The following is a 27,192-nucleotide window of genomic DNA, read 5'->3' as shown; positions in this document are numbered from 1 at the left end:
ATTTAGTAAGTGGCAAGCCATTTGAAATTTGAATGCAAATCGTTCTAAAATTACTGAAACCAATTTAATAGTTTTCAACAAAATTTTATACACTTCAGCTCTGTCTCATGCCAGCAATTTTAATGCAGTTATTCTTGTTGATGTCACTATGAATTTCAGCATATAATCTGCTGTGGCCTTTTCTTTTTTCAAAAAGTTTTAAAATTAATTTAACTTGGGATGTGAAATTTCAAAATATAATCTGCTGTAAATCTTTGTAGATTCGGGGTTAACGAGTCAAGTAGAAAGAATGAGTTAATTTGAATAACTAAATAAGGTCATTTTTAAACAACCTGATTTCAATTCAACTTACTTATATGGTTGTAAAAATATAGTAGGAATCTGATTTCAACTTAATTTTTTTTTTTCTTTTGGAAAATAAGTATTTAAGAGTTCCCCAACAAGATTGTTGGCCCATCCATCCCTTTCTCCAGAGATGTGTGAATGTAAAATTTGTCAATATGAGTGAATAGTAGATGGCATGTTGAATGATGGTTCTACTAGGTTTGTGGGTTTCGCTCTACTAGACTAATGATCACATTTGCTCACACCCCTGTTTGGTTTGCTGATAGATCTCGGAAGAGCAAGGCATAATTAACATCCTAACTCAAGAATTATACTCATGAAGATGGTAATTAAGCAATAATTGACAGTTGGACTAATGAGAGAATTGCCTGTCGAATGTTTCTTTCTTAATTTTCTGAAAACTTGTTATGAATATATATATATATATATATATATATATATATATCTATTTGTCTCTCTGTTCTCTCTGGTTTAACGTGACTGAAGAAGAAGGAGATGGCTAGGTTTAACCCGATTCCGTGTATGTGACATCAATATAATATCGGCATTTGTCTTTCGATGTCATTCGGATACTAAGGCCTGTTTAAACTTATCTAAGTTCAATTAAGTTCAGTCTAATTTTCAGTTAAGTCTAACATCCAAACACCCAACTCTCAAATTACTAAACTTATCTCAATTCAAAACTTCTTTATACATGTGACCCACAATATTTTTCAATTCAACACTTCTTTACTGGAAACATGGAAAAAGCCAGCAACAGGCATTTGAATGTTCAACCGAGATGCACTGGAAGCAAAACAAGGCATCTTGGAATTGTCAATATAGATGAAAAGAAACTGCTTTAGGAATCTACAGAGAGACAGGATTTGTGGAGGCACTGCAAAGGGATTACATTAATATATTACACTCTGTAAACGGCAGGTAGTTGTGTGGTTTGAGGTTTCTGACACTAACACAATCTAATGATATGGTTCTATGTCTATGGGAACGGATAAAGGGAATAAATATTGTTTAAGATGTTATGAAGCAGGGCATAGCGGAAGAGCCAACCAAGGATCGTAACCTCTTCTATGTTTGTCTTTGAACATTCAAAGGATTGTTCTCAAAAGTAAATTTCATTATAAGCTGGGTGAGTTCAGGTACATAGCCAGCTAGCTTCAGCAGCCCATCCAACTAAGCCAGCACAAGTAAATTTCATTATAAGCTGGGTGAGTTTTATCAGATGCTGCAAACTGATGAATCTTCCTTCCCATTTCAATCCAACTGGATCCAGGACTACTCTTTTCTACCCCTAGATATTTCATGGCTGCCCGGATCGAATAATCACTGCCCATGCTCAGAAACCTCCGAAGGCCTTCTTCAACTAATCCTGCGTGTGTGCAGGCCCTCAGAACACTGATAAAAGTGACCACATTTGGTTTGATCTTCTCCCTCTCCATCCTACTAAACATCTTTAGTGCTTCATATGCATATCCGTGAACTGCAAGCCCTTCAATTACTGAATTCCAACAAAACAGATTCTTTTCCCGCAACTTGAAGAACACCAAAAGTGACCTATCTAAGCTCCCACACTTGGCATACATATCAATCAATGCAGACCCAATATAAACATCAAGATCAAACCCATTCTGCAATACATAAAGATATATTTCATTTCCTAAATCGAGCGCTCCAAGATTAAATTTTTTTTTTTTTAAGTTTAAAAAAATTGTACTAATTTTTGTATTTTATTTTGAAGTTTTAAAATTGTATTGATCTTTGTGCTTAAATAATAATTAAATTAAAAAATTAAAAATTAAAAATAAAAATAGTATTGTATATGTTATTTGGGAATGAAATTATAAAATAATTTGAGAATTTCATATCTCATCTCTACGCCTAAACATCCCCTAAACGAGCAGATGATAAAGAATTAACAGTTTTCTTCTTCCTGTTCTTGTTTTACAGGAACATACTCTTTTACTTCAATCTTGTCTAGTTGTTCTTTCTACACGTTCATGAATTGTGACAATAAAATGAAGGCCGAAGACAATTTATCGTGCTATAGAAAAGCCCGTAAGAATGGCGTGTACACCTTTGCCATTACGTTCCACTTTGATGAACTCACCTCCAATACTCTTCCTTCCACCTCTACAAATCCTCTCCGATGGATGAAGGATTCTCCAGATAGATGCAAGGCGATGAGTATTGGGTAGCAATCCTCCTCCAAATGCAAAAATAATAAATAAATAGGATCAAAACAAGAGTCGCAAGGCAAAATCCTTGAAGTGAGTATAAAATTCAGATGCATGTTAGCTAGAAACATCACTTACAATCTAAGATCTGAAGTATCAACTTTAATGGTTCTTAAGCACCAAAGTATTGGATCAAATCTTCGTCACGTAAAAGGTCATCAAATTGACTTATCCCATCAATTCCAAAATCGAAGGGGCTGTTCAATCCTCCAGAGTCCAATGACAGGCTGTCAATGGCAGACCCATCAGGAATCTCATTTGCACTTCTATCCGGTGTTGGTGCACGGACTCCAACTTCCTCTGGCCTAATTTGAAGTTTATTCCTCGCAATCTGCGACTGCTACTGGTCATGATGCATCTCAGTGTTTTGCACCACAGGATAAAGCAAAGGCCTCCCATCCACCTGCATGCTCTGGGTGGAAACTACATTTTTAGAGGGTAGAGACGAGAAATGATTCGACTCAGACGCAGGTAACTGGAGTTGGCCAATATTTTTCTCCGGGGACCTCAAATCTGTCATTGTATCATCTTCCTGCTATTCACCATGGCTCTGGGATCCAACTAACTGCCTTCAGTTTGGTTTACATGAGGCACAGTGATTCTTGGCTCAATATGTGGATGTAGGCAATTGATCAGCAAATTTTGATCTGAAGCGGCCTCTTATCTTTATATTTTGTTTTTCCCTTGGATCTTTATCTTGGACAGGAGTGGTTTTGTGCCGATTGTCTGAAGTTTCTACGTCTGTCAGTTGATTTCTCCTATCATCTTTAAATGAAACAGAACAAACACCATCACCAACACCATCTACATCAACTATAAGCAGAAGTATTCTAACAAACAGAGAACTTGTTGTTTTGCAACTTATTGGCAATCCAAGTGTATATAATCTAATTCCCATATATCAAATTTTAAGATGGATCGGCTCTTTTGCAATAGTGCACGTAGGAGAATGGCCATGGAGGATCTAACTGCTCCTCATGGACTAAGTGTAACAATCAAAGACTACCCCTACGGCAGTGATGGTCTCATCCACTGGGATGTCAACCACTACTACCTTGACCCTAGTCTTGTGGAGCCTGATCAAGAGCTCCAATTATGGTGGACTGAAACTCGAACAGTTGGCCACACTGACAAGAAGGAAGAACCATGGTGGCCGATTCTCAAAACCCAAAAAGACCTAACTGACATTCTCAAAATCCAAAAAGTCCAAATCAAATTATGTCATTTAAGCACTTTACCAAGTGTGCTCTACAAACTAGTTTAAGAATATAATTTCATCATAGAAATGCATTTAGAAAACATTAAAGGAGTATTTTTCTACAATAATTAGGGCTATAACTCGAGTCAATAAAACTAGCAAATATCTCCAACATGATCTAGATAGGTTCATGCAGTTTCAAAAGTGGCATGCAAGGTGATTCAGCTAAGGGAAATGCAGCCTATCTTATCGGTGGCTATAGATAAATTAAGAACACCAAAATTGACGCTATTCGCAATTTTCTTAACAAACCAAGAGGGAAAATGAACCAACGAGTTCCCAATAACAGAGACAATGGACTGATCTAGATATTGAAATTGCAGATATGACCAAGACTGAGTCCCCTTCCAAAATTACGCTCTTTAAACTGAACAAGAGGACATTTGATGGGTATTTTTTCCACTCTTGTGCTCCATAATCATCCCTGAATAGAGCATCTATGAAGGAGGTATTGCCTCGGATTTCAGCGTCAAATTTTACCTTCATGACACCAATTGGGGAACTTGTGCCTCCTCTTCTTTCCTTTCTTTTAAAAGCCCATTGGCCACTGAGTTGATGTTCTCTTATATGATCAAAGACTTTTATTATTATTGCCCAATAGACCAGATATAAGACAAAAATATGAAAATGAAACAAGTCATTCGACTTGATTTTCAAAGAAGTATTGATGTTAAAAATAGGCGGCTCCCACTCAGTGATTGTATGGTTTGAAAACAACAAAATATCAAGAGGTCAGCAGGAATTAATTCCTGCAAATGATTTTAACAACAGGGCTAATGTTTCCTCCTCTGCCTCGTAGGGGATATTGAATACGACGTGAATGAATAACGTCCTCTCATTCATTTATTTTACCAATTTCTCAATAATTTCTTATCTTCGCGGTAGGTGGAAATTCAGTTTTAGGGTCGAAGCAAAAGAGGGCTTCTCATCTTATTTCTCTCCACTATTCTTCATCACTTTGCTTCATTTCCTTTCATTACAAAGAAGAAAACATGGCTGAGCTTGCAGGCATATTTGTCTCCCCACTCCTCCTAGCGTTTTTTGAAAGGGTGGCATCTCGTGAATTTGTTGACTTTTTTCGAGGGCAAAAACTCGACCAAGCACTCTTGGAAAAACTGGAAACATGTTTGCTGTCTGTGAATGCTGTGTTTCAAGATGCAGAGGAAAAACAAGTGGCAAATGATAACGTGAAAAACTGGCTCGATAAGTTGAAAGTTGCTATCTATGAGGCTGAGGACATCTTGGATGAGATTGATACCGAAGCCATGCGCTACAAGATGGATGCTGAATTTCATACCACTACAAGCAAGGTACGAAAAGCTATCTCTAATTCTCTTAAAGTGCCCTTTGTCAAGAAAATAGAACCAAAGATAAAACAAGTGCTAGACAGATTGAACGATCTTGTAAGACAAAAGAAACATATGGGTCTAAAAGAAGGCGTTCAAGGGAAACCATCCGAAAGATTGCCCACAACTTCTTTGGTTGAAGAATCTGGTATTTGTGGTAGAGCAGATGAAAAGGAGAAAATTATTAATTTCTTGTTCTCAGATGATGTAAGTGGCAATAAATTGTTTGTGATTGCTATTGTCGGTATAGGGGGGCTCGGCAAGACCACCCTTGCTCAGCTTGTATACAATGACGAGAGGGTGAAGGAATATTTTGACCTTAAAGCATGGGCTTGTGTTTCGGATGAATTTGACGTCTTTAAGGTAACAAAAGCAATTCTAGAGGGAGTACCAGGTTCATCCGCTAATGGTGATGGTAAGACTCTAGATTGGCTTCAAAATACACTAAATGAGAGTTTGATGGGAAAGAAATTTCTACTTGTTTTAGATGATGTTTGGAATGATAATTATATTAAATGGGAGGAGTTAAGTAAACCCTTCAGATTTGGAGCACAAGGGAGCAGAGTTTTGGTAACCACACGTGAAGAGCGAGTAGCATCGGTTATGCAAACTACTTTAACTTACAATCTGAAGACATTACCAGAAAAAGAATGTTGGTCACTTTTTGTAAGACATGCATTTCTTGGCAGTATCTCCGATATGCATCCAGAGCTAGAAGCAATTGGAAGACAGATCGTGGAAAAATGCAAAGGTCTACCTTTAGCAATCAAGACAATTGGAGCTCTCTTGTGGTCTAAAGTAGATGCTGATGATTGGAATAAATTATTGAAGAGTGAGGTGTGGGACATGCCGACTGAAATTTTTCCTGCTCTAAGATTAAGTTATAAATATTTGCCCTCACATTTAAAGCAATGCTTTGCTTATTGTTCAATATTTCCAAAAGATCATTTTTTCACAAAAGAGGAATTAGTCTTATTGTGGATGGCAGAAGGTTTCTTGCAAAAATGTAAAGACAAAACAATAGAGCAAGTCGGTCATGATTACTTCTTTGATTTGGTATCGAGATCATTATTATTTCAACAATCAAGTGATCGGTTTGGTTCAGGATTCGGAATGCATGATCTTGTCAACGACTTAGCAAGATTTGTATCTGGACAATTTACCTTTAGACTGCAGGGTGGCAATTCGCTCCAAGTTACGAACAAGACTCGCCATTTATCAATTGTTAGAAACATCCCAAAGACGTTAGAGGCACTTTACGAGGCCAAGGGGTTGCGCACTTTTCTCCCAATACATGTTGAAAGATTCCCACATGTTTCGTTGCTCATGTTGAGATTCTTACGAGTGCTTTCCTTTGCAATGAATATAAATTTAACTAAGTTGCCGGATTCAATTGGCAAAATTAGACATCTACGATATTTGGATCTCTCTTTAACACCAATTAGAAAACTACCTGATTCTATATGTAAATTGTGCAATTTGCAAACATTGAGATTACGGCATTGTTGGTATCTTACTGCATTGCCTAGAGATATGCATAAACTCGTTAGTTTGCGTCATCTTCATTTAGATGAAACTGCCATAACGGAGATGCCGTTACATCTGAGTAGACTAAAATGTCTACAGACTTTGGATATCTTTGTTGTCTACAAACATTGCGGATCAAGCAATATTGGGGAATTGGGGGAACTTGAATATATTGGGGGGAAGCTCTGTATTAGGAAGCTCCAAAATGTCAAATCTCCTGCCGATGCTTTGGATGCAAGGTTGAAGGATAAGAAGCACCTTAAGTACTTGAAGTTGGAATGGGACAATACAAGTAGCAATATTTCAGAAAGTGATCAAATAACTGTATTGGAGAATCTCCAACCCCATACAAACTTGAAAAGACTCAGTATCAACTATTATGGTGGTAAAAGCTTTCCGGATTGGGTCGCTCATCATTTGTTCTCTAAGATAGAAGAGCTTTATCTCTATAATTGTAAATATTGCCACATCTTGCCATCATTTGGACAACTACACGCTCTCCAGAGACTCTCTATCATTGGGTTTCATGGAATTGCTAAAGTGGGTATGGAGTTCTATGGTAGCGGTTCTTCTACGTTTAAGCCATTTGAAGCCTTGAAAGTTCTAACGTTTCAAGACATGCCAAATTGGGAAAACTGGTTCTGCTTTGATTTTGAAAATGAAGGTGAAGCTTTTCCTCTTATTGAAGAGCTTGAGATTGTTAAGTGCCCCAAGCTAATAGGAGGGTTGCCCATCCATCTTCCTTCTTTAGCCATACTTAAGATTGTTGAATGTTCGCAGCTGGAGGCCTCACTCCCAAGGTCTCCTACCCTACGTCAATTGATGTTAACAAATTTTAATGAGGTTCTATTAAATGAATTGCCATCTGGATTATTGCAAAAGGTAGTACTTAAAGGATCTAATGCATTACGGTCTCTACCGGAGGTAATGATGGATTCCAGCAGTCCTCTTCAAGAATTGGAAATCGATGGTTGTTGCTCGCTCATGTTACTTTCCGATGATAATCTACCCTCCACATTAGAAACTCTTAAGATTTCAAACTGTAAGAAGTTAGAATTCCCAGTGCACTTCAACTATTCATCCCTCAAAGAGTTGTACTTGGAAAATAGTTGTGATTCTGTTAGGTGCTTTCCAGCAAACTTAATCGCAGAGATCGATATTTTCACCATCAAGGGATGTGAGAATCTAGAGTCTCTTACTGATTCAGAACAACATGAAAGTGATTCAGCTGCCTCCATTATAAGAATCGAGAATTGTCGTAATTTCGTATCGTTTCTAGATGGAGGATTGCATGCCCAAAAATTGAAAACATTTGAGATAAATAATTGTGGGAGTTTAAGGTCATTGCCTGGGAAGATGCACCTACTCCTTCCCTCTCTTGAGTCATTATCTATCCGTGAGTGTCCAATGTTGCAATCATTTGGTGAAGGGGGCTTGCCTACCAATTTAAAATCGATTTCCATCGCAGATTGTGATAGACTCGTTGCCTCTCGAACGATGTGGGGTCTGCAAAAACTCCCCTCTCTTCAAGAATTGTACATCCGTGGTAAATGCGAAGATGTGGAGTCTTTTCCGGAGCCAATGTTGCTGCCCATGACTATGACCAGTCTTACCATCTCTGGATTTTCAAATATGACATCTCTAGACAAGAAGAGCCTTCAGCACCTCACCTTTCTTAAAGCATTGTATATCCGTAACCTCCCAAGGCTGAAGTTCATGCCAGAAGAGAGATTGTTTGATTCCGTTTCTACTCTGATCCATCTTACCATCAATGGAATTCCAATTATGACATCTTTGGACAACTTGGGCCTTCAACACCTCACCTCTCTTGAGAGCATGAAGATCTACAATTGTCCTAATCTGAAGTTCTTGCCAAAAGATGGGTTTCCTGCCTCCTTTTCTTCTCTAGAGATCATCGAATGTCCACTGTTGGAGAAACAGTTGCAAAATAGAAAGGGAAGAGAATGGCGCAAGGTTGCTCACATCCCCAACTTATGGATTAATTGAGCAATTGATTTGAATGGCTTCTTCTACAAGGCAACCATATGAACTACAAGTGGATGGCAGTGACTGTACATTCACCTTTCAAAGTAAGGTATTTGTTTTCCCAACCAATTGTCAATATAATTCATCATTTTTTTTTTTTTGAGAGATATGATTTATACAAGTCTGAAACAGACAAGTTTTGCACAGTCTCTTTGAAAAAAAAAGTAGATTTTTTTATGAAAAAGTGTAAAAAAAAAAAAAAACGAACTATAATTTTTTTAGTGGGATCCATTTTTTTTTTTTATAAAATACCTTGCATGAAACTTATATATTTAGGCATTATTCTTTTATTTTAAGTTGGCTTAAAACTATCTTTGATGAAACTTGCATGTGTTGAATATCTATAGTATGGTCTGCAGGTTTCTTTCAGTTGCATGCGTTTCAATAGATCTCAGTTTGATCACTATCAATCCTCAATAACTGTTGTCATGTCTCTGCAATACTGGCCATAGCATATATATCAACGAATGAGCAATATGCCACTCTATTTGCTGATGTTTACTCGTTAGTGAACTGATCTTGTGTATTTTTATTATGAAAGAAAAATTTCAGAGTAGTTTCTGGTTTTCATTTATTGTTATATTAAAAATTATTTGTATTTTTCTCTCAGATATCAGTTGAAGAGATCTGGTTTCCATTAAATATTCTAAGAGCATGGGCATTGTCAAGTCTAAAATTTAGCTAGAATGTTGTGTTTTGGCTATAACATGGATTTGTAGCTAGATTAGTCCACATTGGACTAGCTATCTTAAAGTCTAAATAATATAAAATATTATATATTTTAATAATATATATTTTTTTAATATTTTACAAATTTAATTAATAACTTTATTAAAAAATAAAATTATTATTTTTCAATTATTTTTTCCCTCAACCTAATTATTCAATAAATATATTTTGCCAACCATTCACCCAACAATCACATCTACAAACATACCAACATTTCTTCTACCCATAAAAACAGTCCAATAATTACAAAATAGTCCACTAAAATTACAAAAACAGTCCACTAATCCATCAAAACAGTCCAATAATTGCAAAACAGTCTACTAAAATTACAAAATAGTCCAATAGTTTCAAAAACAATCCACTAATCCATCAAAACAGTCTACTAATCCATCAAAACGCTTCACTAATCCATCAAAATAGTCCACTAATTACAAAAACAGTCCACTAATTACAAAAAAGTCTACTAATTAGCAAAGCAGTCCATTCCACAGTCCATTAATTTAGTCGCTATCCAGCCACATGTTTATACATCCCACATGTGGCTGGGCAGCCACTAAAATTTCTAAAAAGTTCTTCGCTAACATTATTTGTTAGACACTTCCATAAGGTGTTGAAGGAGAAGTAGTAGATGTACCTCCGGAACGGGACCTTCATTCCTAAAAAATTTTGAGTTGAATATGGCCAAAATATTGTTGATGCACGACATTCATGCCACTTAGATCTAGAAGCATCATCTTTGCCTTGAACTTCATCCTCTTTAGTTCAAATGTTGCTGATTTTTTTAGGTCTGCCTTCAATACAGAATTTCTACGCTCTTGCATGGATGTCGCTCTATCCTAGGTCATTTTAGCTAAGGCAATCTTGATCTCACTATTGTTGCCTTCCATCGACTTCCATTTCCTCTCCCTTTCTTTTTTAGCTTTTTTGCCTAGAGGTCTCTCAGTAAAAACCTCCACATCGTCCTTAGCTATGTCAACAATTACTTCACCAAATGTTTTTTCTACTGGCCTTCTCTTCTTACCAACAGTGGATATGTGTTGCTACCATTTTGGTTGGTGTCTCAGAAGACACCAACAATGCTCCATTGTGAAATTACACCCTAGCATCTCTTTGTACAACACCTTTGCCTTCTCAATTTACAAAGGTGAAGAAATATTTGTTAGTTCATAAGTCCATCACAAATTGCATGAAAGAATGGAAGATGGTACATACCTTGTCTGTTCCGTAATGATACATACCTTGTCTTGCTCCGTTGCACAACTCGGATGCAATGACTCTATTTGTGCTATAAATGCACAAAACTTATTCGTTCATTTTTTAATCGTGGACCACCGATTCATCAAAGAACCCTCAGAACGGTTGGCAATGTTCGATTTTTTATATTCATGATGAAATGTAGTAATTCTTTTCCACATTTGACTGGACTTTTGATCAGTACCCCTTATCGCATTGATGCTAATGTTGAGCCAAGCTAAGACGAGGAGGTTATCCTCTTCAATGGTGAAAGATGCACCTCTTTGAATTTTTTTTGAAAGATGCCTTTGTTCACCTTCATTAGGGGTTGCTTGGACAACAACATTACCATGTTGAGTTGGGGCGCTATTACAACCTCCTCCTCCACTTTGCAATAGAGTAGTGAAGAAGGAGTCATCATCAAAACGCATGTCCATCATTGAAAAATGTTAAATTTTCAAGGAGTCAGAGAAGTTGGCCAATATTCAAGTCGAATGGGACAATTCTCAACATCATATTGTTGTATTATATAGTATCTCATTATGGAATATTACAGTATCTTAGCATCATATTGCAGTATCTCAGCATCATATTGCATAAACAAAGGAAATTGAATAATAAAAATCAAAGGAATAAGAAGTACAAGGGTTATTAGTTAATCTAGAAATTTTAAAACAGCAAATAGCAATAACAATTTTCTAGGTAGTTTGAAAATTAGCTCACTGCATTTTCAACAAGTAACTAAAATTATTCTTCTCTCACTCTTCTATTTTTAGAGAATGCACATAGAAGAGGGAGAGAAGAATGTGAACAAATACCAATAACAATTATTCAAACTCAGAAATCAAATACTCAACATGGTAGCCACTTCATATAGTAAAATAAACAAATATATAAAAGACTTTGTGGCAACAAGATCAATTAAAATCATAAAAGAGCATTACTAGCAACTACTACTAAAACAATTAACATGCAGTAGCAATTTCTTGGAAAAACCAAACTTGTATAATGATTTACAAATTTATGACACAAAAAGCAAGTGGTTGCCACGGATAGCCCCTTAGGCTTTGCATTCTTTTAGTTTTTGAAATCAGAAGAAAAAGAAAAAGAGTTTTAAATCTGTAACAGGAAACTGGCATTGCAAATTTGCAGTTGTGTTTTAGTTACTTCTTGGTTAGTACGCTGGAAGTACTTTTCTTATGTATACTCAAATCCATCATACAATGTTAAAGCAAACGCATGCACGCAAGCACACATATATGGAAAACTTAGTATGATACAGTCTCTGTTACAGCTCATGAGGCTTATTATTGTTCCTTGTATGTTAAAGTTTGCTACAAGTTTGTTATCTCTCATCTTAATCATTCATCTTTTCAACTATTAACAGAGTCTTCCCATTATTTGTTTATTTCTCGAAGCAATTGTAAATGATACCAATAGATCAAAGCATATTTGGATGACACAAGCAAAATTGATTCATTGTGATACTGCTTTCCAATTTCGGGAACAGAATTTTTGAAGTACTGAAATAAACCAATCTGTGTGTGACATGGAAATTTCTAACTTCCAACACATTATCTCATGATGTAACTCATAATCTGCTTTCATTTTTATTCATTTGTACTTCTGAGATTCCAACACTACTTTTTGATGTAAGGAAATAGCAAGGATGCAATGGTTCCTTGGATTTCCAGCAGTGATGACGCTTAAAGAATGAAAAGTGAGGGGGACTGAAAAAGTTCTATCATATTGGGTTGCATGGTATATATTTTCTTATTCCTTTGGGGGTTGGAGGAAGAGCCCCTTAGACTATCATATTTCACTATCCATGCGCACACACTCTTCAAACTATTGCCTCACACACTCTTAAACTACTGTGGGTGCCTACTGCCTTTTATTAGACTTAACAAATCAGTGTGATTTTCTAATTACCTTTAATTAGTTAGAGTTAGTCAGCTCTTAATGTTGTATTAATAATTTAATACACCTTCATATGTACAGACCATATATTGCAATAATATCTTCTAACTTCAGCACATTCTCATTCATTTCTTTGTTTTTCATTTGTTGAGTTACCGATTGTTTTGTGATTTGCCAAACCCCTTGCATTTGATAGCACCACAAGTGAGGTCTTGGATTATATGGTTGTTAATTTATGTGTTTTGAAGTTATATGAACAATCTTGTTTTTCATTTGGCAAAGTACCAATATATTTTAAGAGCAGGAATAGGTTGATCACAAAGTAGGATAAGACTGATCACAAAGTGAGATAAGACTAATCACAATCACAGTTTTGCAATAATAGAATACCAATCACAGGAATTCCAATCACAGAATACCAATCAACGCCTTTCAATAACCAACAACATTGTAGCAACTTTGAATCCAATTAATAAAACCCTCATAAATCTCTGGCAATCACGGCTATATATACATCCCCCAAATAAATATTGTATAAAAAGTAGAGCAAACAAGAATTTCCATACCTAAACCTAGACGTGGGGATCGATTGGTTTCACGAGCGTGCCACACGGTCCAGTGATGAAAATCACCTCCAACTATGGTATTCTAAAACCAAAAAATTACCTCATGTCAAAGCAAAGAAATGAGGAAGAGAAATCTGAGTGTGTGTGCTTGTAAACAATCGGGGATGTGAGACCCCGTGAGTAAGACGGAGAGTGCCTGAGAAAACTTACCACCAGCCAACACTTCTAGTGAGGAGAAGGCGGAGAAGACCTGCTATGTTTTGTGAGGAAGAAAGAAAAGGGCGAAGAAGAGAAGAAGAGAAGGGATTTTCAGGAGAGAAAGAAAATTCAAAGAAGAGAAGGGAGTTTCGGGAGAGAATGAAAAGGGAAGAAGAGAAGGGAGTTTCGGGAGAGAAAGAAAAGGGCGAAAAAGAGAAGAAAAGAAGAAGAAAATGGAGTTTCGAAGAGAAGTTTCTGGAGAAAGAAAGAGAAGAGCGAAGAAGAAAGGAAGAGAATGAGTTTCGGGAGAAAGAAAGAAGAAATGAGTGTTTCGGGAAGAAGAGAGAGAAAAATCGAGGGAAAGATGAGCGGGAGACAACGAAATTGATAAAATATTCATTTGGTCTGTATACAATAGCTTGCCAAGTCTTGCGAGGGGTGAAGAATCACTGTAGCATAAATGTCAAACTTTGGATGTATAGCTAGGCCAATGTGGATGTTTTTTTTCCCATTTGCTTTTAATTTAAATTTGCATTGGCAAATGGCTAGGCCATTGCCAATGCTCTAAAAGAAAATGATATGAGAGTAGTCTTATTTTTCAGATGAACATGATTACATCTCACACGTAAAGAGAGAGATAGAAAATCAAAGTCTCAAAGGTGGGTGTTGGAAAGAATTCAACGGAGATAAGGAGAATCAAATCCAGAGTCTCTAAGAAGAAGAGTTCAATTGATCAAATTCAATTTAAAATCCAATAATGTCGCTTGATTATGGCTGTTAATCACGGCTTAGTTCTGCTTTTAGTGTCTTAAAGTTATTTATGATTTATGTTTACAATAAGTTGGTATTTTTATGGTTTCTTATTGTATATAGTTCGAAAAGTGAATGATGCTATCTTTTCAATATTTCATTTATGTTTTGGTTGGAGATTAATTTGGTTTTGTTTTGCACTGTCTTAGCAGTTCCATAAGATATGCGTATTGTGCCATTTCTCCTCTGCAAAAAGATGGATTTTTGCTTTTTGGAATTTGGTGGCTTTTTAAATTAGTAGGATACGTTGAATACGTTGTTTTAAAAATAAATCTAGTAGCAGATCTTTTTACTTACGCACCAAATAAGTTCAACACGTTAGCATATGTATAAATATATTTTTGTTTCTAAATGCTGGAAAAAAAAGAGAGAACATATTAAATCAGTATAAATATTCTTTTTCAAAAAATGGAGAAGCAATTGGTAATCAATCCTCAATTTTGATAGAAAGAAAAATTATTTTATAATTATGATGCACAGTTGATCACTTAGCATCTAATTAACATCTTAATTAATTAAGAGTAATGTTAGATATAGTTTTAAAATGTTTAAGTCTCGTGCACTCACGATAAGAAATACAACTATTTGCTGTGCTCCATATCGCCACACAAAGTACCCAATTTCTCCGCAAACTACAAAGTAGTCATGAAAGAAGCGTCACACAAAGTATCTTTCATTGAATAACTTTTGTCACAAAAATTTGCAACAATATTTGTCGTCGCAAAAAGTCATGTCTGGCCACAAAACTATACAAAACATGTTACATTTGGTTGCAAGTACTTATTTGCCGCAATCAAACTATTATTTGCGACAAAAAATATATTTCCAACAATCAAAGGTCACAGAAAATAGTATGTTACAAAAATATGAAAAAATACTATTGAGACCTCTTACAAAAAAAGAAAAACAAATACACATCTTACATTATATTACAATACATAAAGCAATTACACAATTGTCTAACTACATAATGCCATATTAGAATTTAAGAGAAGAAAAAAAAATCATATTAGAGACATAATCCAAGGCATAGACTTAGAAACATGAGAAAGCAAATACTAAAGCCTATTAAAGCTGAACCTATGTCAACAAATAAAAATTACAACAAGAAATAAAGAGAACTCCTAAACCTCAAGGAAAAGACCAGACCAAATAGATAGGCTGGCATTTGCAATGATTGTTTTCTTTAAGTTTCTACCCAAAGAATCCTACATTGACAATGATAGCAACACTAATTGAACACTAATTTTCAACACTAATAAAGAAAACACATGAACACAAGCGGCATATAAATTAGTTATTGACACAAAAGCTTGAAAGCAAAACACAATTTAGAGAAGGAACAACAACTAATTTACTGCATATATACATAGGAGCTAGTGGAGAAATGTAAAAAATACACTTACCAAGTAGAAAATATCTTTGGAAAAACAAGACAAAAGCCAAACATTATGGCTTTTGTCTTCTTATCTTAGGAAAAAACTGTTCAGATTTGTTGAGAAAAAGTAGTATTTAGCTTACCATATGTGTTCGACGGTAGGATTAATAGCACCACAAATAGAACCATATGATTGGACTGCAAAACCTGGCATGATCAATGTATCCATTCTACCAACAAAAGTGATATCCTTAATAAGTTACCAGCCATACTGACCCAAAGAAGCTATTAACAGAACAAGGCATCCATTCGAATCTAAATAAACTTACCAAGAGAAAATATCTTGGGAAAAAAAAGTAGGAGAAATGGAACAAGGCACAATACCTGAATTTTAGCTTCTTTGCCATGAACATCAATAAAGAAAACCCATGAACACAAGCACAATTTTATTCTAAATTTTGAGCCAACCGAGCTTTTCTAGAGAAAATCATTGAAGATGATTGAAGGAGTAAAAAATCAGCCAGACAAACCAAAGTCCTTACCTCAATGGTTTCCACAGCATGTAACCAGTCCTCGTCACGGAATAAAGCATAAAACATTCAGGTCAAAACACATACACAAAATAAAAAGGTCATTCATTCAGTCTATCTATTGTTGTTGACCAAATAACAATAAGCAGAAAGTAGCATTTTTAAATATGGGACCAGAACTTGGAAAGTCATTGTCAACAAATAACCTATAACTACAGCTTTGTACTGTTATTTTTCTTTTGGACAAGTCAATTTCCTACTGCTATTGCAACATGAGCAGAATATTTTGCCATGCCCTTTCACAATAAGCTTTTTCCAGACAACAAACCCAAAGTTGCAAACCTTGTTGCATGTGCATGCAACAACTAATTTCCATGCGGATCAAATCAAAGAAAAGCTTTTCAGCATTTTTTTATTGGCACTGGGTGTCCAGGAACAGCATTCCGACTAATCCTGAGGGTGCATACGCTCTAGGTAAGGAGTTTCTTGCAAGTGCACCTTGGGTAATTCAAGGAAAAAATCCCTCAATTTGATGACCCTTAGAGATTGTTTGCACCCAAGAGAATTTGAACCTTAGACCTAGGGGAAGCATACCCCCAAGCCCAAGGCCTTTACCACTTGAGCCAACCCCTAGGGGTTTAAAGCTTTCCGGCATTAGAGATTTATTATTTAAATCTCATGTGTTTGAATGGGATTGAGTGGATCCTAGGTAAACTACATAATTGTTACTGAGATGAAGCCCAACAAGAGCTCCCATTGCAGCAACTATATCAAGGACCCCAATAGAACTTCTGGTCATTACCCTTTTCACCATTTGAGTCTAGTTTCACAAATTCAATGAGAATGCAAAAAATTAGATTTAAAAAATGCAAATGTTTACCTTTAACGCCCAAAGAAGATTGCTTTAAATCTTGGATTCTCTGAAATTTTTCGATTGCCTCACCAAAATTCCCTCTAAAACCCACCAAATTCAAACTTGGTATAAATTTCAAAAAATAAAAATTTCACAGAATTTTTTTTTAAGTAAAAATTTCACAGAAAAATAAAAGGAAAGGGGAAACCTTTCCAAGAATAAGGTAGACATAGCCAGAAAAACCAATCCCCTCGAGTTTTCAGCATCTTGGACCTCACTTGACTCAGTGGAAATACAATGTTCCAGTATCAGTAGAACTTTTGTGTAGGATTCATCTGAAAAATTGCATACAAAGAAAATCATATCATAAATTAAAAATTCAAATACATCGTATGACGTCCGAGTTAGGGTTGGAATATTTGGGAAAAATCTGGGTTTAGCTCAAACCAGAGGAGGAAGTGGGGCTTGAATGGTGAAGGAGTGACTTCAGGTAATAGTATGACTTCCAAATATTTCCACCAAATGTGCTCACTTATATATTTTATTTTATTTTTATTTCTTCTTAATGATTATTAAAGTGACTATTAGTGATTTTTTTCCCTTAATGATCAAGGATGTTTAAATTTGTTATATATAGATCTAACTCTCACATACTGCATTCAATAAATGCATGATATATTTGAAAATTAAAAGTTTGGAATTTGAATTTTTGAAAGATGATTGATTGTCATATTTCACATGTGCATGAAAAATTTGAAAATTTTTAGAAGTGGTTGATTCTCTTTTTGACATATGCAAAAAACAGTTGCTTTTGTTTAAAAATTTTGAAAAATAATTAATGCTCTTTTTGACAATTGCAAAAAAGAGAAACTTTTATTTCAAAATTTTGAAAAGAAAATAATGCTTCTTTTTTCATATGCGGAAAGTAAAAGATTTGATTTGAAAAATTTAAAAAGTGAATGATATTGTATTTGACAATTGCAAAAAGGAGAAACTTTCATTTGAAAATTTTGAAAAGTGAGTGGTGCTTCTTTTTGACATGTGAATCTTTTTAAATTTAAAAATGAAATCTCATATGCATATAAATAGTTCAATTGAGATATTCAAATTCACAACAAGAGCATACACACATCAATTGCAAGTTTTACAACATTCATTCAAAATTTTCAATCTCTCTTCTCTAAGTATTGAGTTTTAACCTTTGTTCATTTTGAGAGAGATATAGTTTTATAGTGTATTGTTTTTATTTCACTTATTGCGGAGTGTTCTCTGATAATTTACTGACTATCAACTCTTGTATCAGTAAAAGAGTGTGTACAACTATTGTGTGTATAGTAGGAGTTCTACTGTGAATAGTTGAATTACCACACATAAAGTGATTGTAAGGTTAAAAGGTATTCTACATAGATTCTTTGAAGCGGTACTGCTCAAAAGTTTAATAGGTTTTTATCTCCACCTAAAGGAGGTTAAATAGTGAATTTGAAAATCCTCAAATGGTAGCTTGAGGCGAGGACGTAGGCAGTGGGGTTGAATTTTGTTACAATACTGAATTTGTTTCTCTCTTGCCCTTACTCTTTATATTTACTTCTGCTTCGTATTTTATTCACATCTTATATTATGTATTTAACTTATAATTGTTAAATTTTTAAAACCAACACAATTTACCCCTTTTGTGTTAGTCATCTAGGCAACACAAAATAAATTCTTTGATGATAAATCAAAAGGATTGTGCTTCCACACATTTATAGAATTCAAACTTGTTACATTGGGTGTCATTAGGATAAACACTATTTATTTCTATCTCTATCTATCATCGTTGAATTAGAAATGCATTTAGTTAAAATTGCAGGTGGGTTGATTATACTTGAGTTTGCTGTTAGTGATTCCGTTGAACATGACTTTCGGAGGATTAGCTTGAATTTGAATATCAGTTGTGTTCTCTACAGAACTAAAGTCACTTGACAATTTTTCCACGATAGGATTAACTGTATTTTATATGTTTCGGATCTATTTACTTACATTTGAAGACTCTTTAAATGTTAATTTTTAAAATTACAGTGGCAAAAACAAATAACTCATTTTATTCAATATCTCTATGGGGTAAAGATAAAGAAGGGAAAAAAATAATTGAAAAATATTTTCGATTATATCTTTATTAACAATGAATAATAAAGGGTTTGACGTTGATTCAATTCTGTTGCCTCATTTGGTTATACGAAACTTAAATAAACTTGAATAATTTAATCAATAAAATTTTACACGAAATAGACATTGATGTATGAGTGGAAACAGACTTGGTATAATATTTTTAGCCCATGTGTTAATGTCATGTTTCGTATTCCTTTGGGTCGAGTTCTAGCAATTTAGGTCTTGGATTTTTCACAAGCACACTAAAGAAAGCACAGAGAGTGGAGGGCCTTAGTGGAGGCCGGGAAGTCTCCGATGTTTAAGTCAGTATCTCCTTAATAGTTTGAGCAAGAGCATAGAGGAATCAAAGAGTGTTTTTCATACCTAGAGGTCAGCTTTTATACTAGGTTTCTAGGTGGGAACAATCCCTACCTGGCCTCAGGAAGTTTGCGTCACTTCAATTGTTCACTTATTCAGAATCTTTTAATGCGGCGTGGCTCCTGGGGCCGCATTATTAATGCGGCATAGAGTCCGAGGAGTGGCATCATTAATGCGACATGGCTCCCTGACTCACTTTACCCTGCAAACGTTCCTTGTTAACCCTTTCCATGCCTGCTATCAGGAAATCAAGAGTTCCCCACATCGCCCGTCCACTTATTTGCCCAAGTTCCCGAGCGTTGGGTGTCAATGGGTGGTGTCAAGGAGGCGAATCCCATCTCCCCTTTATCATTTGCTTTTCTCGCTCGTGGGTTGCTTCCTAGGCAGGTTTTGCTCATGAGTCAAGTTCTCTACAAAGGCCCACGGACTCCTTTTAGAGGAGGGTTTTGGGCTTCGGTCAGACTCTCTGATGCACTCTCCAGAGATACCTCATGGGCTTGCCATATAGGCTGAGAGGAGGTCAAAATCCTCTTATAGTTACCCCATCAATTCCTAATGGGAATTCCTTTTTGCCTTTGTCTTTTGGATATTATTTTTCCGAAGTCACAACCATTGAACTCTTCTTCCTTAGAAATGGGCGATTATTGTTCTCCCTAGTTCTGCCATGTGTTTGTCCCTTGGTGATACCTGCATGGTTCTTTCATCTTTTAATGGTGTCAAGCGACAGTTCCTCTCCTAACTTTATTGGCACATTTTCTGACGTTTGGATTTGGTACTTTATTGCGTTCGTTTTGTTCCCTCAACATTGATGGTGTCAAGCGGCTCCTTCCCCCCACGTCGCATCGTACAATAAGTGTCGTAGGATTTGTGTCGGACTTTAATTAGCATAGTAAACAGCTAATTAAAGCCTCCACTAATTGGAATAGTAAACAGCATCCGTCATATGGATTCTCTGTTTTTTTCTTTTAATTAGCATCATGTTACCAGTCATATGTACAAGTGATCTACCATTTTGATGGATAGAGAATCATAATTTGGTGTGTCACTTACACAATGTGTGGACTTAAGAACCGCCTAATCATACGGATAGAGGATCATAATTTTCTGTGTCACTTACACAATAAGTGGACTTAAGAAACTACCATAATCATCTTCCAAGGATTGGGGAAGATCAAATTAAAAGAGTGTCACAAAGGGCTTTTGACCTGGCATTTAATTATCATGAACTCAAGGGCAGATTATGAGAAGCTGAAAAAATAGATGATATATGATGGAATAATTGGACTGAATCAGGACCTTTGGCTAAGTTCATTGATGAGGTTGTTGTAGTATTTGATTCCTTCCATGTACATACCGCCACTTAGCTTTCCACAAACATAGAATAAATGCTACCACGTGTAATTCCAAACCATCATAAAAACTTGATGATGCCCATTTTTGTATGCATTTTTTCTTCTTTCTCCCCTTTCTTTCCTTCTCATTTTTCTCTGAATTCTTATAACAGGTCAGTTCATATCATTATCTTACTTAATAATCGGGACCATGAGATTGAGAACCTGTATGCATCTAAACCCCTTTTGCATCATAATCCCAACACCTTGCTGTGTCAAAAAGAAATGAGAAGGATCATAAATGTTGCAAAATCATCTAGAATTTCCATATTTGATCATCTTTTATATCATGCTAGGCTCAAAAACTAGAAATTCAAGTTATCAAAAATGACTTCAATAGATAAAATGTACTCAAAGGTTAATATGAGTGACTCTCCTTTTTTCTTTTTGTACTGTGCACCATACCTTATAGTGATGGCATTGATCAATAGCTACGTCTCCATTACTGCCATCTTGTATCTTATCTGCAATTTCATCATAGAAATGCATTTAGAATACATTAAAGGAGTATTTTTCTATAATAATTAGGGCTATAACTATCAGTGATCAGCTAAAACTAGCAAATATCTCCAACATGATCTAGATAGGTTCATGCGGACCTACGGTTTCAAAGTTGGCATGCAAGGTAATTCAGCCAAGGGAATGCAGCCTATCTTAAGAGCAAAGAATCTAAATGCATATTTCACTGACAGGGGGAGTAGGACTCCAATTATTTCTTGAAGCTATTTTTGATCAAGAATATGTTGGAAATATTTTTAAAATAATTAATTATATATTATATTTATTAATGTTTGGCATGTAAAAATCACTTTCCAAAACCACTAGTTGAGATTGAACTTCTACCTACCAAAACTTTGAATGCTTCATGTATTTTCCTGACATAACCCAAATCCAAGTTCTATCTGTATGAGCTAAATTTGCCACCCAAGGCTACCAAGGCAACATGGTTTTTCAGAGATTTTGGGGGAAAAACCCCAAACCACCACATGCTTTAGGAGTATTGTGTTAAAGACGTAACTATTGATCCAAAAGCCCTGTGATTATTAGATACTAATTTGATTAAACCTTTAGCCCTCAAGATCATAAAATTCTACAACGCTTTCGACTCCGACGTCCACGGCATCCTACACAATCGACACTGACCCAGTTGTAGTCCTCTCCCTTTTAGCAGCTTTGTTCATCTATTAGTATTCAAGGACTTAACATTATGCCCATATTGTAATTGTAATTCAAAAGAACACACATGGACACAGTATAATTACATCCTTTCTTGTCAGAAATCTAGAAGCAAAACTCTATTGTGATTCAAAAAATCATATAGGAATGCAGAAAAGTAGAGAAGACAAACTTGGTAAGACGATGATGCCATCCCAAAAATGAAACCTGCAGGAAACTGCTCCTGTTGAGTACAACATGATTATGGTAATGAATTGGTGTTGAAGCAATGATGTTAGTGAATGAGTAGAGAAGAACTAACAGAAGATAGCTTTGAAATGCCATCCTTAGTGATCAGTAGCTGGGGCCCTTTTTTAATTATTATTATTAAATTTTATAGGAAGACATATTATTCTAATAGGTACAAGATTCAAATATACACAACTTTTATAAAAGGGAGCGCCTAGGAACCGAATGAGGTGAAAATTAAATCTTACACCCTTCAATAGAAAACAACAATGTCAACTCTCTTTTTGTTACGATGGATGCAAACGCAGCGAATCTGAAGCTTTGTCAGGACCATCCTCTCAAGCGCTCTCTAGTAGTGGTGCTACCCGCCCCCTACGAGGCGGGGCCACCCCCTTTGCATGGGCGATGGTGGAAATTTTTTCCCCTCAATCTGCCCCCATCTATGCGATGGCGGGGTACCTCGTTTGTTGCACGGGGTGAAGAGGTGGACCTCCATCCATCTGCCCCCCCCCCCCACCTCGGCCTTTGGCCCAGTTAAGTTATTTGTGCCCAAAATGGCTCGAAAACACCAAAATGGCTCGAAAACACATTCAAACCTATTTTTGGACCATTTTGGGCCTGCAAATATAAATATATTTAAAAACTGAAAACAAAAAATAAATTATATGGATATAACTGTTAACTATATACTTGGTTTCAACTAATACTATTAAGTATTAACTAATAATCATCACTAAGACTTGAAGCTATTATAATTATACAAATTTAGAGAACTAATAAATTATTACAATATTACAAACCCATCTAAAAATGGTAAATATTACAAATTGTACTATTAACTATTGTAGCAACATTACAAGTAATTGTAAATTTACAAAATCATAACATTTCAAATTTGATCAATTTGGGGTGGCTGTGAGTTCACTGAGTTGTGTCGACTGCTGTGAGACTGTGAGAATCGAGATCATAAAACCTACAATGTTAATAAGTTAAAAATAAATCAAATTAGAATTATAAAGTTATAAACATGAAACAAAGATTTAAAATATATTAAAAGTACTAGCCAATATGAGATTGGGTCATTGGGATGAAGATAAGCATAGTTCATTGGGTCTTTAGGATTAGGATTCAACATAAGTCCAATCTCTAGCCTAGGTTGGCTATTCTCTTGTAATGATCTTAATATTAGACTTTTTTTGCATTGTTCTTCTAAGTGCACTTTTAATTGTGAGGTACCATGTTTCCTATAGTGGCATTCATAAATTTTTTCACAGTGATTACACTTTGTTTAGGGGTTATTGGGGTCTTCACCCTCTAGTTTGGTGAACTGAGACCAAATTATGAAATCAGGTTTCTTGGTGGGCCTGAGGGAGGGGCAAGGTGTTGGGGCAGGGGTAAGGGTAGGGGTAGAGATACCTTGGATAGGGGAACTCGCACTGGAATCTATCGGATATTCCATGAACTAAACAATGAGAAGAAATATGAAATTATAGTAAACATGCCAAACAATGAACATCCAACCAAGTTCCATGCATTACAAATTAACATTTACAAACATGCATTGCAAATGAACATTCACAAACATGCATTACAAAACAGATTTTTCAGTTTTTCTATTCTTTTGCCATGAAGTTCATTCCACCACCAATTCATTTAAGAAAAACCTCAGGGAAAAAAAAAATCATTTCAGAAAAAAAAAAAAGGTTCCCCTTTCAATTTTGTACATTCTGAAAAAATAAAAAATCTTATGAAAGAGTACGTATATATTACTCTTAAAAGGTAATATCCCATCAAGGATTAATAGGTAAAGTAAATTGAGGATTTTTTTCCCAATTTAGTTCATACAGCTTCATTTGATTTTATGCACTCCAAAACCCTAAGAAATAAACTTCAACTTCTCCAACAATAAACTTCAAATGATCTCTAACTCTTTATACATACCGAGACCCTAAAAATTTCAATCAAAGTTCAAAAAATTCACATGCACATTTATCCTCCACAACACATAATTCACAATCTCATCCTCCATCATTCATATTGCATAAATTTTTCTTTTAAAAAAAAAAAAAAACTACATGAGATTAAGAGAAATCGGCCTTACCTTTGTTGTGATAGACAACGACTTTGGCGAGATTGATAGACGGTGATGATTCACGAAGGTATCACAAATGGCGAGAGGACTTACGACAGGTGAAAGGGGAAACTTGTTGACTGTTAGGACTCGGAAGGGTTAAAGGCTTCAGGATTTTTTTTTCTTTTTTTTTTTTTGGGGGGCGGGGGGGGGGGGGGGGGGCTGCAGGGGTATAAATACTAGGCTCAAAACTGCACTGTTTTGTCAAAACTGTGTCGTTTTGTCATTGACAAAACAGTGCAGTTTTGATTATGAGGGGTTGTTAAAAAAAAACCCAGGCATCAAAACGACGTTGTTTTGATTAAAATAGTGTCGTTTTGATGCTTAGGTTTTTCTTTTTAATTAACATATATTATAAATATATAAAATATTATATATATCCCCTTATACTTAAAAGAGGCTATAAACATGAACAGAAATAAACAGTGACACATTTTTCTTCCATCTGTGCCCTTTGTGTTTCGGTCTTATTACGATTTTGTTATTGTTTTTGTCATTTACTTTCCGCGTGTTCCGCGTAACACCATTTTTGCATCTTCTTCTTCTTTTGATCTTCTCTTCACTCGGTGGTGCAGGGGACAAAGGCAGTAGCTAAGGGAGGTGGGGTTGGACATGGGTCGTGGCAGTCTAAGGCAGTTAGTGGCTGCACGGGGATGGCTGGGGGCCGTGGGTTGAGAGATAGAGAATGGAAGAGGGACGCTGGGCTGGGCTGGAGCAGTGGTGGATTGTCAGTAGCTAAAGGTAAGGTGGACAGATGAATCTTGTGGCAGAAGCGAACTGCAACCTATTTCTATAAATGTTATTAAAATGCTTCTGGCTTGTTGCAGATGGAGAAGACTGTCGATATGAATGAAAACAGCCAATTTATGGAAGATCGAGAAATGCTTACGGCTGCCCATGACGAACATCTACCAAGTTTCCCAGAAGAGAGAAGCCCAGATCATTCTTAAAATGGTTTTGGTTTTGGTAGTTTCAAACTTCAGGGTAACCCTTTGGAACAACTTGGATTGTACATGAAGGTCGACAACGAGGATGAAGAAGAACCACCCAAGAGCACTCGAGGAAGGAGAAATTGATTGATCAGTTAAAATTTCTTCATACCAAACCAGCTGAAGTACTAGACTTGAAGATGATCGATGACCCTTCGACACAAGGCCATACACATGGGTCACCAAACTGCGTCCTTTTCAGGTTTCCTGGCCAATTTCTTGTTTGATGGTGCGCATCGAACCCTTGGGATGAGTAAAGATAGAATACCAGAAGCATGATCAGCAGCCATGGTTTTGGGTTTGGTTTTTGGTTGGGGTGGTTTTTGATAAAATACCTGGTTTTTGAATTGGGATGTGTTCTGAAACTTTTCAAACATATTGGGGGATGTGCTTTTGGGGTTCTTTTTTTTTTTTTTTTTAAAGAGATGTACCATATAAGCTATTTTTTTTTTTTTTTTTTTGAAAAAGAAAAAGAAAAACCCATAAATGTAGTCCTGCATTTGTTAGTTTTTTTAGAGGGCACAACTATACAATATTCATTAAAAGCCGAGACAAATGGCATTCACTCTACTCATTTGTTAGTTTTCTTGTACTTAAATTACAGTTTTTCTCATGTAAATTTAGCAGTTTTATTTTTGGGTCTCTCTCTCTCTCTGTCACCTGTCCGACTTTAGTATAAACCATAGACAATTAAAATTTGTATTTAATGTTTTTGTTGTAAGATTCTGTTAAAATAAAAGTAAGATTCTAAGTTTGTACGTATTTTCAACAACATTCAGATTGCTCCAATGATTTAAATCTTTTTTAATACTTGGAATAAAATCCATGATGCATGGCAAAATTGGAGATTGAATAATCTGTAAACATCTTACATCCTATAAAAAAAAAAAAAAAAAAATTATGGAGTGTGGGACTGTGAATCACTGAATAGTAATGATGCATAGTAAAACGTTTGAGATTAACTGATGCATAATAAAACGTTTGAGATTAGGTTTTAAAAAATACAAGAAAAAAAAATTCCGGACTAGTTGTTCTTCGGCCCCCTTGTTCTCAAATTCTCAATGGTCGCCGATGCTATTGCCTTCAGCTCTACTGGAGCCCTGACGAAGCTCTCCTAATTCTCTGACCTCCGCCCTTCGCCTCACTTCGACTGCCTCGCTACTCCTCTCATTTCAGATTCGTAACCTCCTCCTCTTCCTCCGGTAAATTATAATTTTTTTTCTTTTCCATTCTTCAAATTGTATGCCTTTAGCTTTATTATTATGGTCGATATGACTTTATAACTGAAAATAAAATTATTGCATTATCATTTACTTTGGACGATGCATGATGGATGCTTTGATCTGTCATCGGTGAGCTACTGAAAGAAATTATAATATAAGTAATGTTAATCTATATAATTTAATTAAAGAAATATTAATAATAAAGAATAATAATATTTTATTATTATAGAGTATGTGATAGCTAATTTAATGTAAATTTCAATTAATGAGTGATTGGCTAAAAGAAAAAAATAAATAAATTTTATTCAAATTTGTAACTTTTTTATCTACTTGTAAAAATTTTGTGAATTAAATAGGTATCTTATTAATGAGATAAAAACATAAAAAATATTCAATTAAGCATACGTGCCTTAGGCACGTAACATCTTTTACTAGTCTCTAATTGCTCGCTCTCTTTCTCCTCAAACACAGCTCGTCGGTCACTCTTTCCTAAATTAATTAAATCTCAACTTTTGAATAGACTTAAGGTTAAACTTAAATTTAACGATATGAAAAATGTTGTATCAAAATGGAGTG

General features: G+C 35.5%; 2 protein-coding genes across 8 annotated transcripts; one reads left to right on the top strand and one right to left on the bottom strand.

Annotated features, from left to right (window-relative positions):
• Positions 1–1,502: 1,502 nt before the first annotated feature.
• LOC118348463 (pentatricopeptide repeat-containing protein At1g06143-like) lies at positions 1,503–3,099 on the bottom strand. Its single transcript, XM_035690097.1, has 3 exons — positions 2,953–3,099; positions 2,453–2,548; positions 1,503–1,973 (listed from the first exon to the last, which is right to left on the bottom strand). Exons 1-3 carry the CDS (start codon positions 3,097–3,099, stop codon positions 1,503–1,505), a joined length of 714 nt encoding a protein of 237 aa, XP_035545990.1.
• A 1,640-nt stretch (positions 3,100–4,739) lies between these two features.
• Positions 4,740–25,784, top strand: LOC108983317 (putative disease resistance RPP13-like protein 1). 7 transcript variants are annotated; one of them, XM_018954907.2, is made up of 3 exons: positions 4,740–8,800; positions 24,980–25,145; positions 25,232–25,784. In XM_018954907.2, exon 1 carries the CDS (start codon positions 4,830–4,832, stop codon positions 8,715–8,717), a length of 3,888 nt encoding a protein of 1,295 aa, XP_018810452.2. In that variant the 5' UTR covers positions 4,740–4,829; the 3' UTR covers positions 8,718–8,800; positions 24,980–25,145; positions 25,232–25,784. The 7 variants fall into 7 exon arrangements, with proteins under 7 accessions (XP_018810452.2, XP_018810451.2, XP_018810459.2 ...); XM_018954906.2 differs by having other exon boundaries at positions 4,740–8,805; XM_018954914.2 differs by lacking the exons at positions 24,980–25,145; positions 25,232–25,784 and adding an exon at positions 12,376–12,806.
• Positions 25,785–27,192: the final 1,408 nt, after the last annotated feature.

The sequence above is a fragment of the Juglans regia genome, chromosome 5 (genome assembly GCF_001411555.2).
Source record: "Juglans regia cultivar Chandler chromosome 5, Walnut 2.0, whole genome shotgun sequence".
Classification (NCBI taxonomy): Eukaryota; Viridiplantae; Streptophyta; class Magnoliopsida; order Fagales; family Juglandaceae; genus Juglans; species Juglans regia.
The sequence above is the reverse complement of the archived record's forward strand: the minus strand, read 5'-3'. Positions and strand labels throughout refer to the sequence as shown.

Bases quoted from the DNA above. Each gene is read 5' to 3' on its own strand.
- LOC118348463 (XM_035690097.1), bottom strand. From the start codon at position 3,099: ATGACAGATTTGAGGTCCCCGGAGAAAAATATTGGCCAACTCCAGTTA. The intron at 2,549-2,952 runs GTGCAAAACACT...TTGCATTTGGAG, and splicing joins GGCCTTTGCTTTATCCTGTG to GAGGATTGCTACCCAATACT. The intron at 1,974-2,452 runs GTGAGTTCATCA...TATGTATTGCAG, and splicing joins TGGAAGGAAGAGTATTGGAG to AATGGGTTTGATCTTGATGT.
- LOC108983317 (XM_018954907.2), top strand. From the start codon at position 4,830: ATGGCTGAGCTTGCAGGCATATTTGTCTCCCCACTCCTCCTAGCGTTT.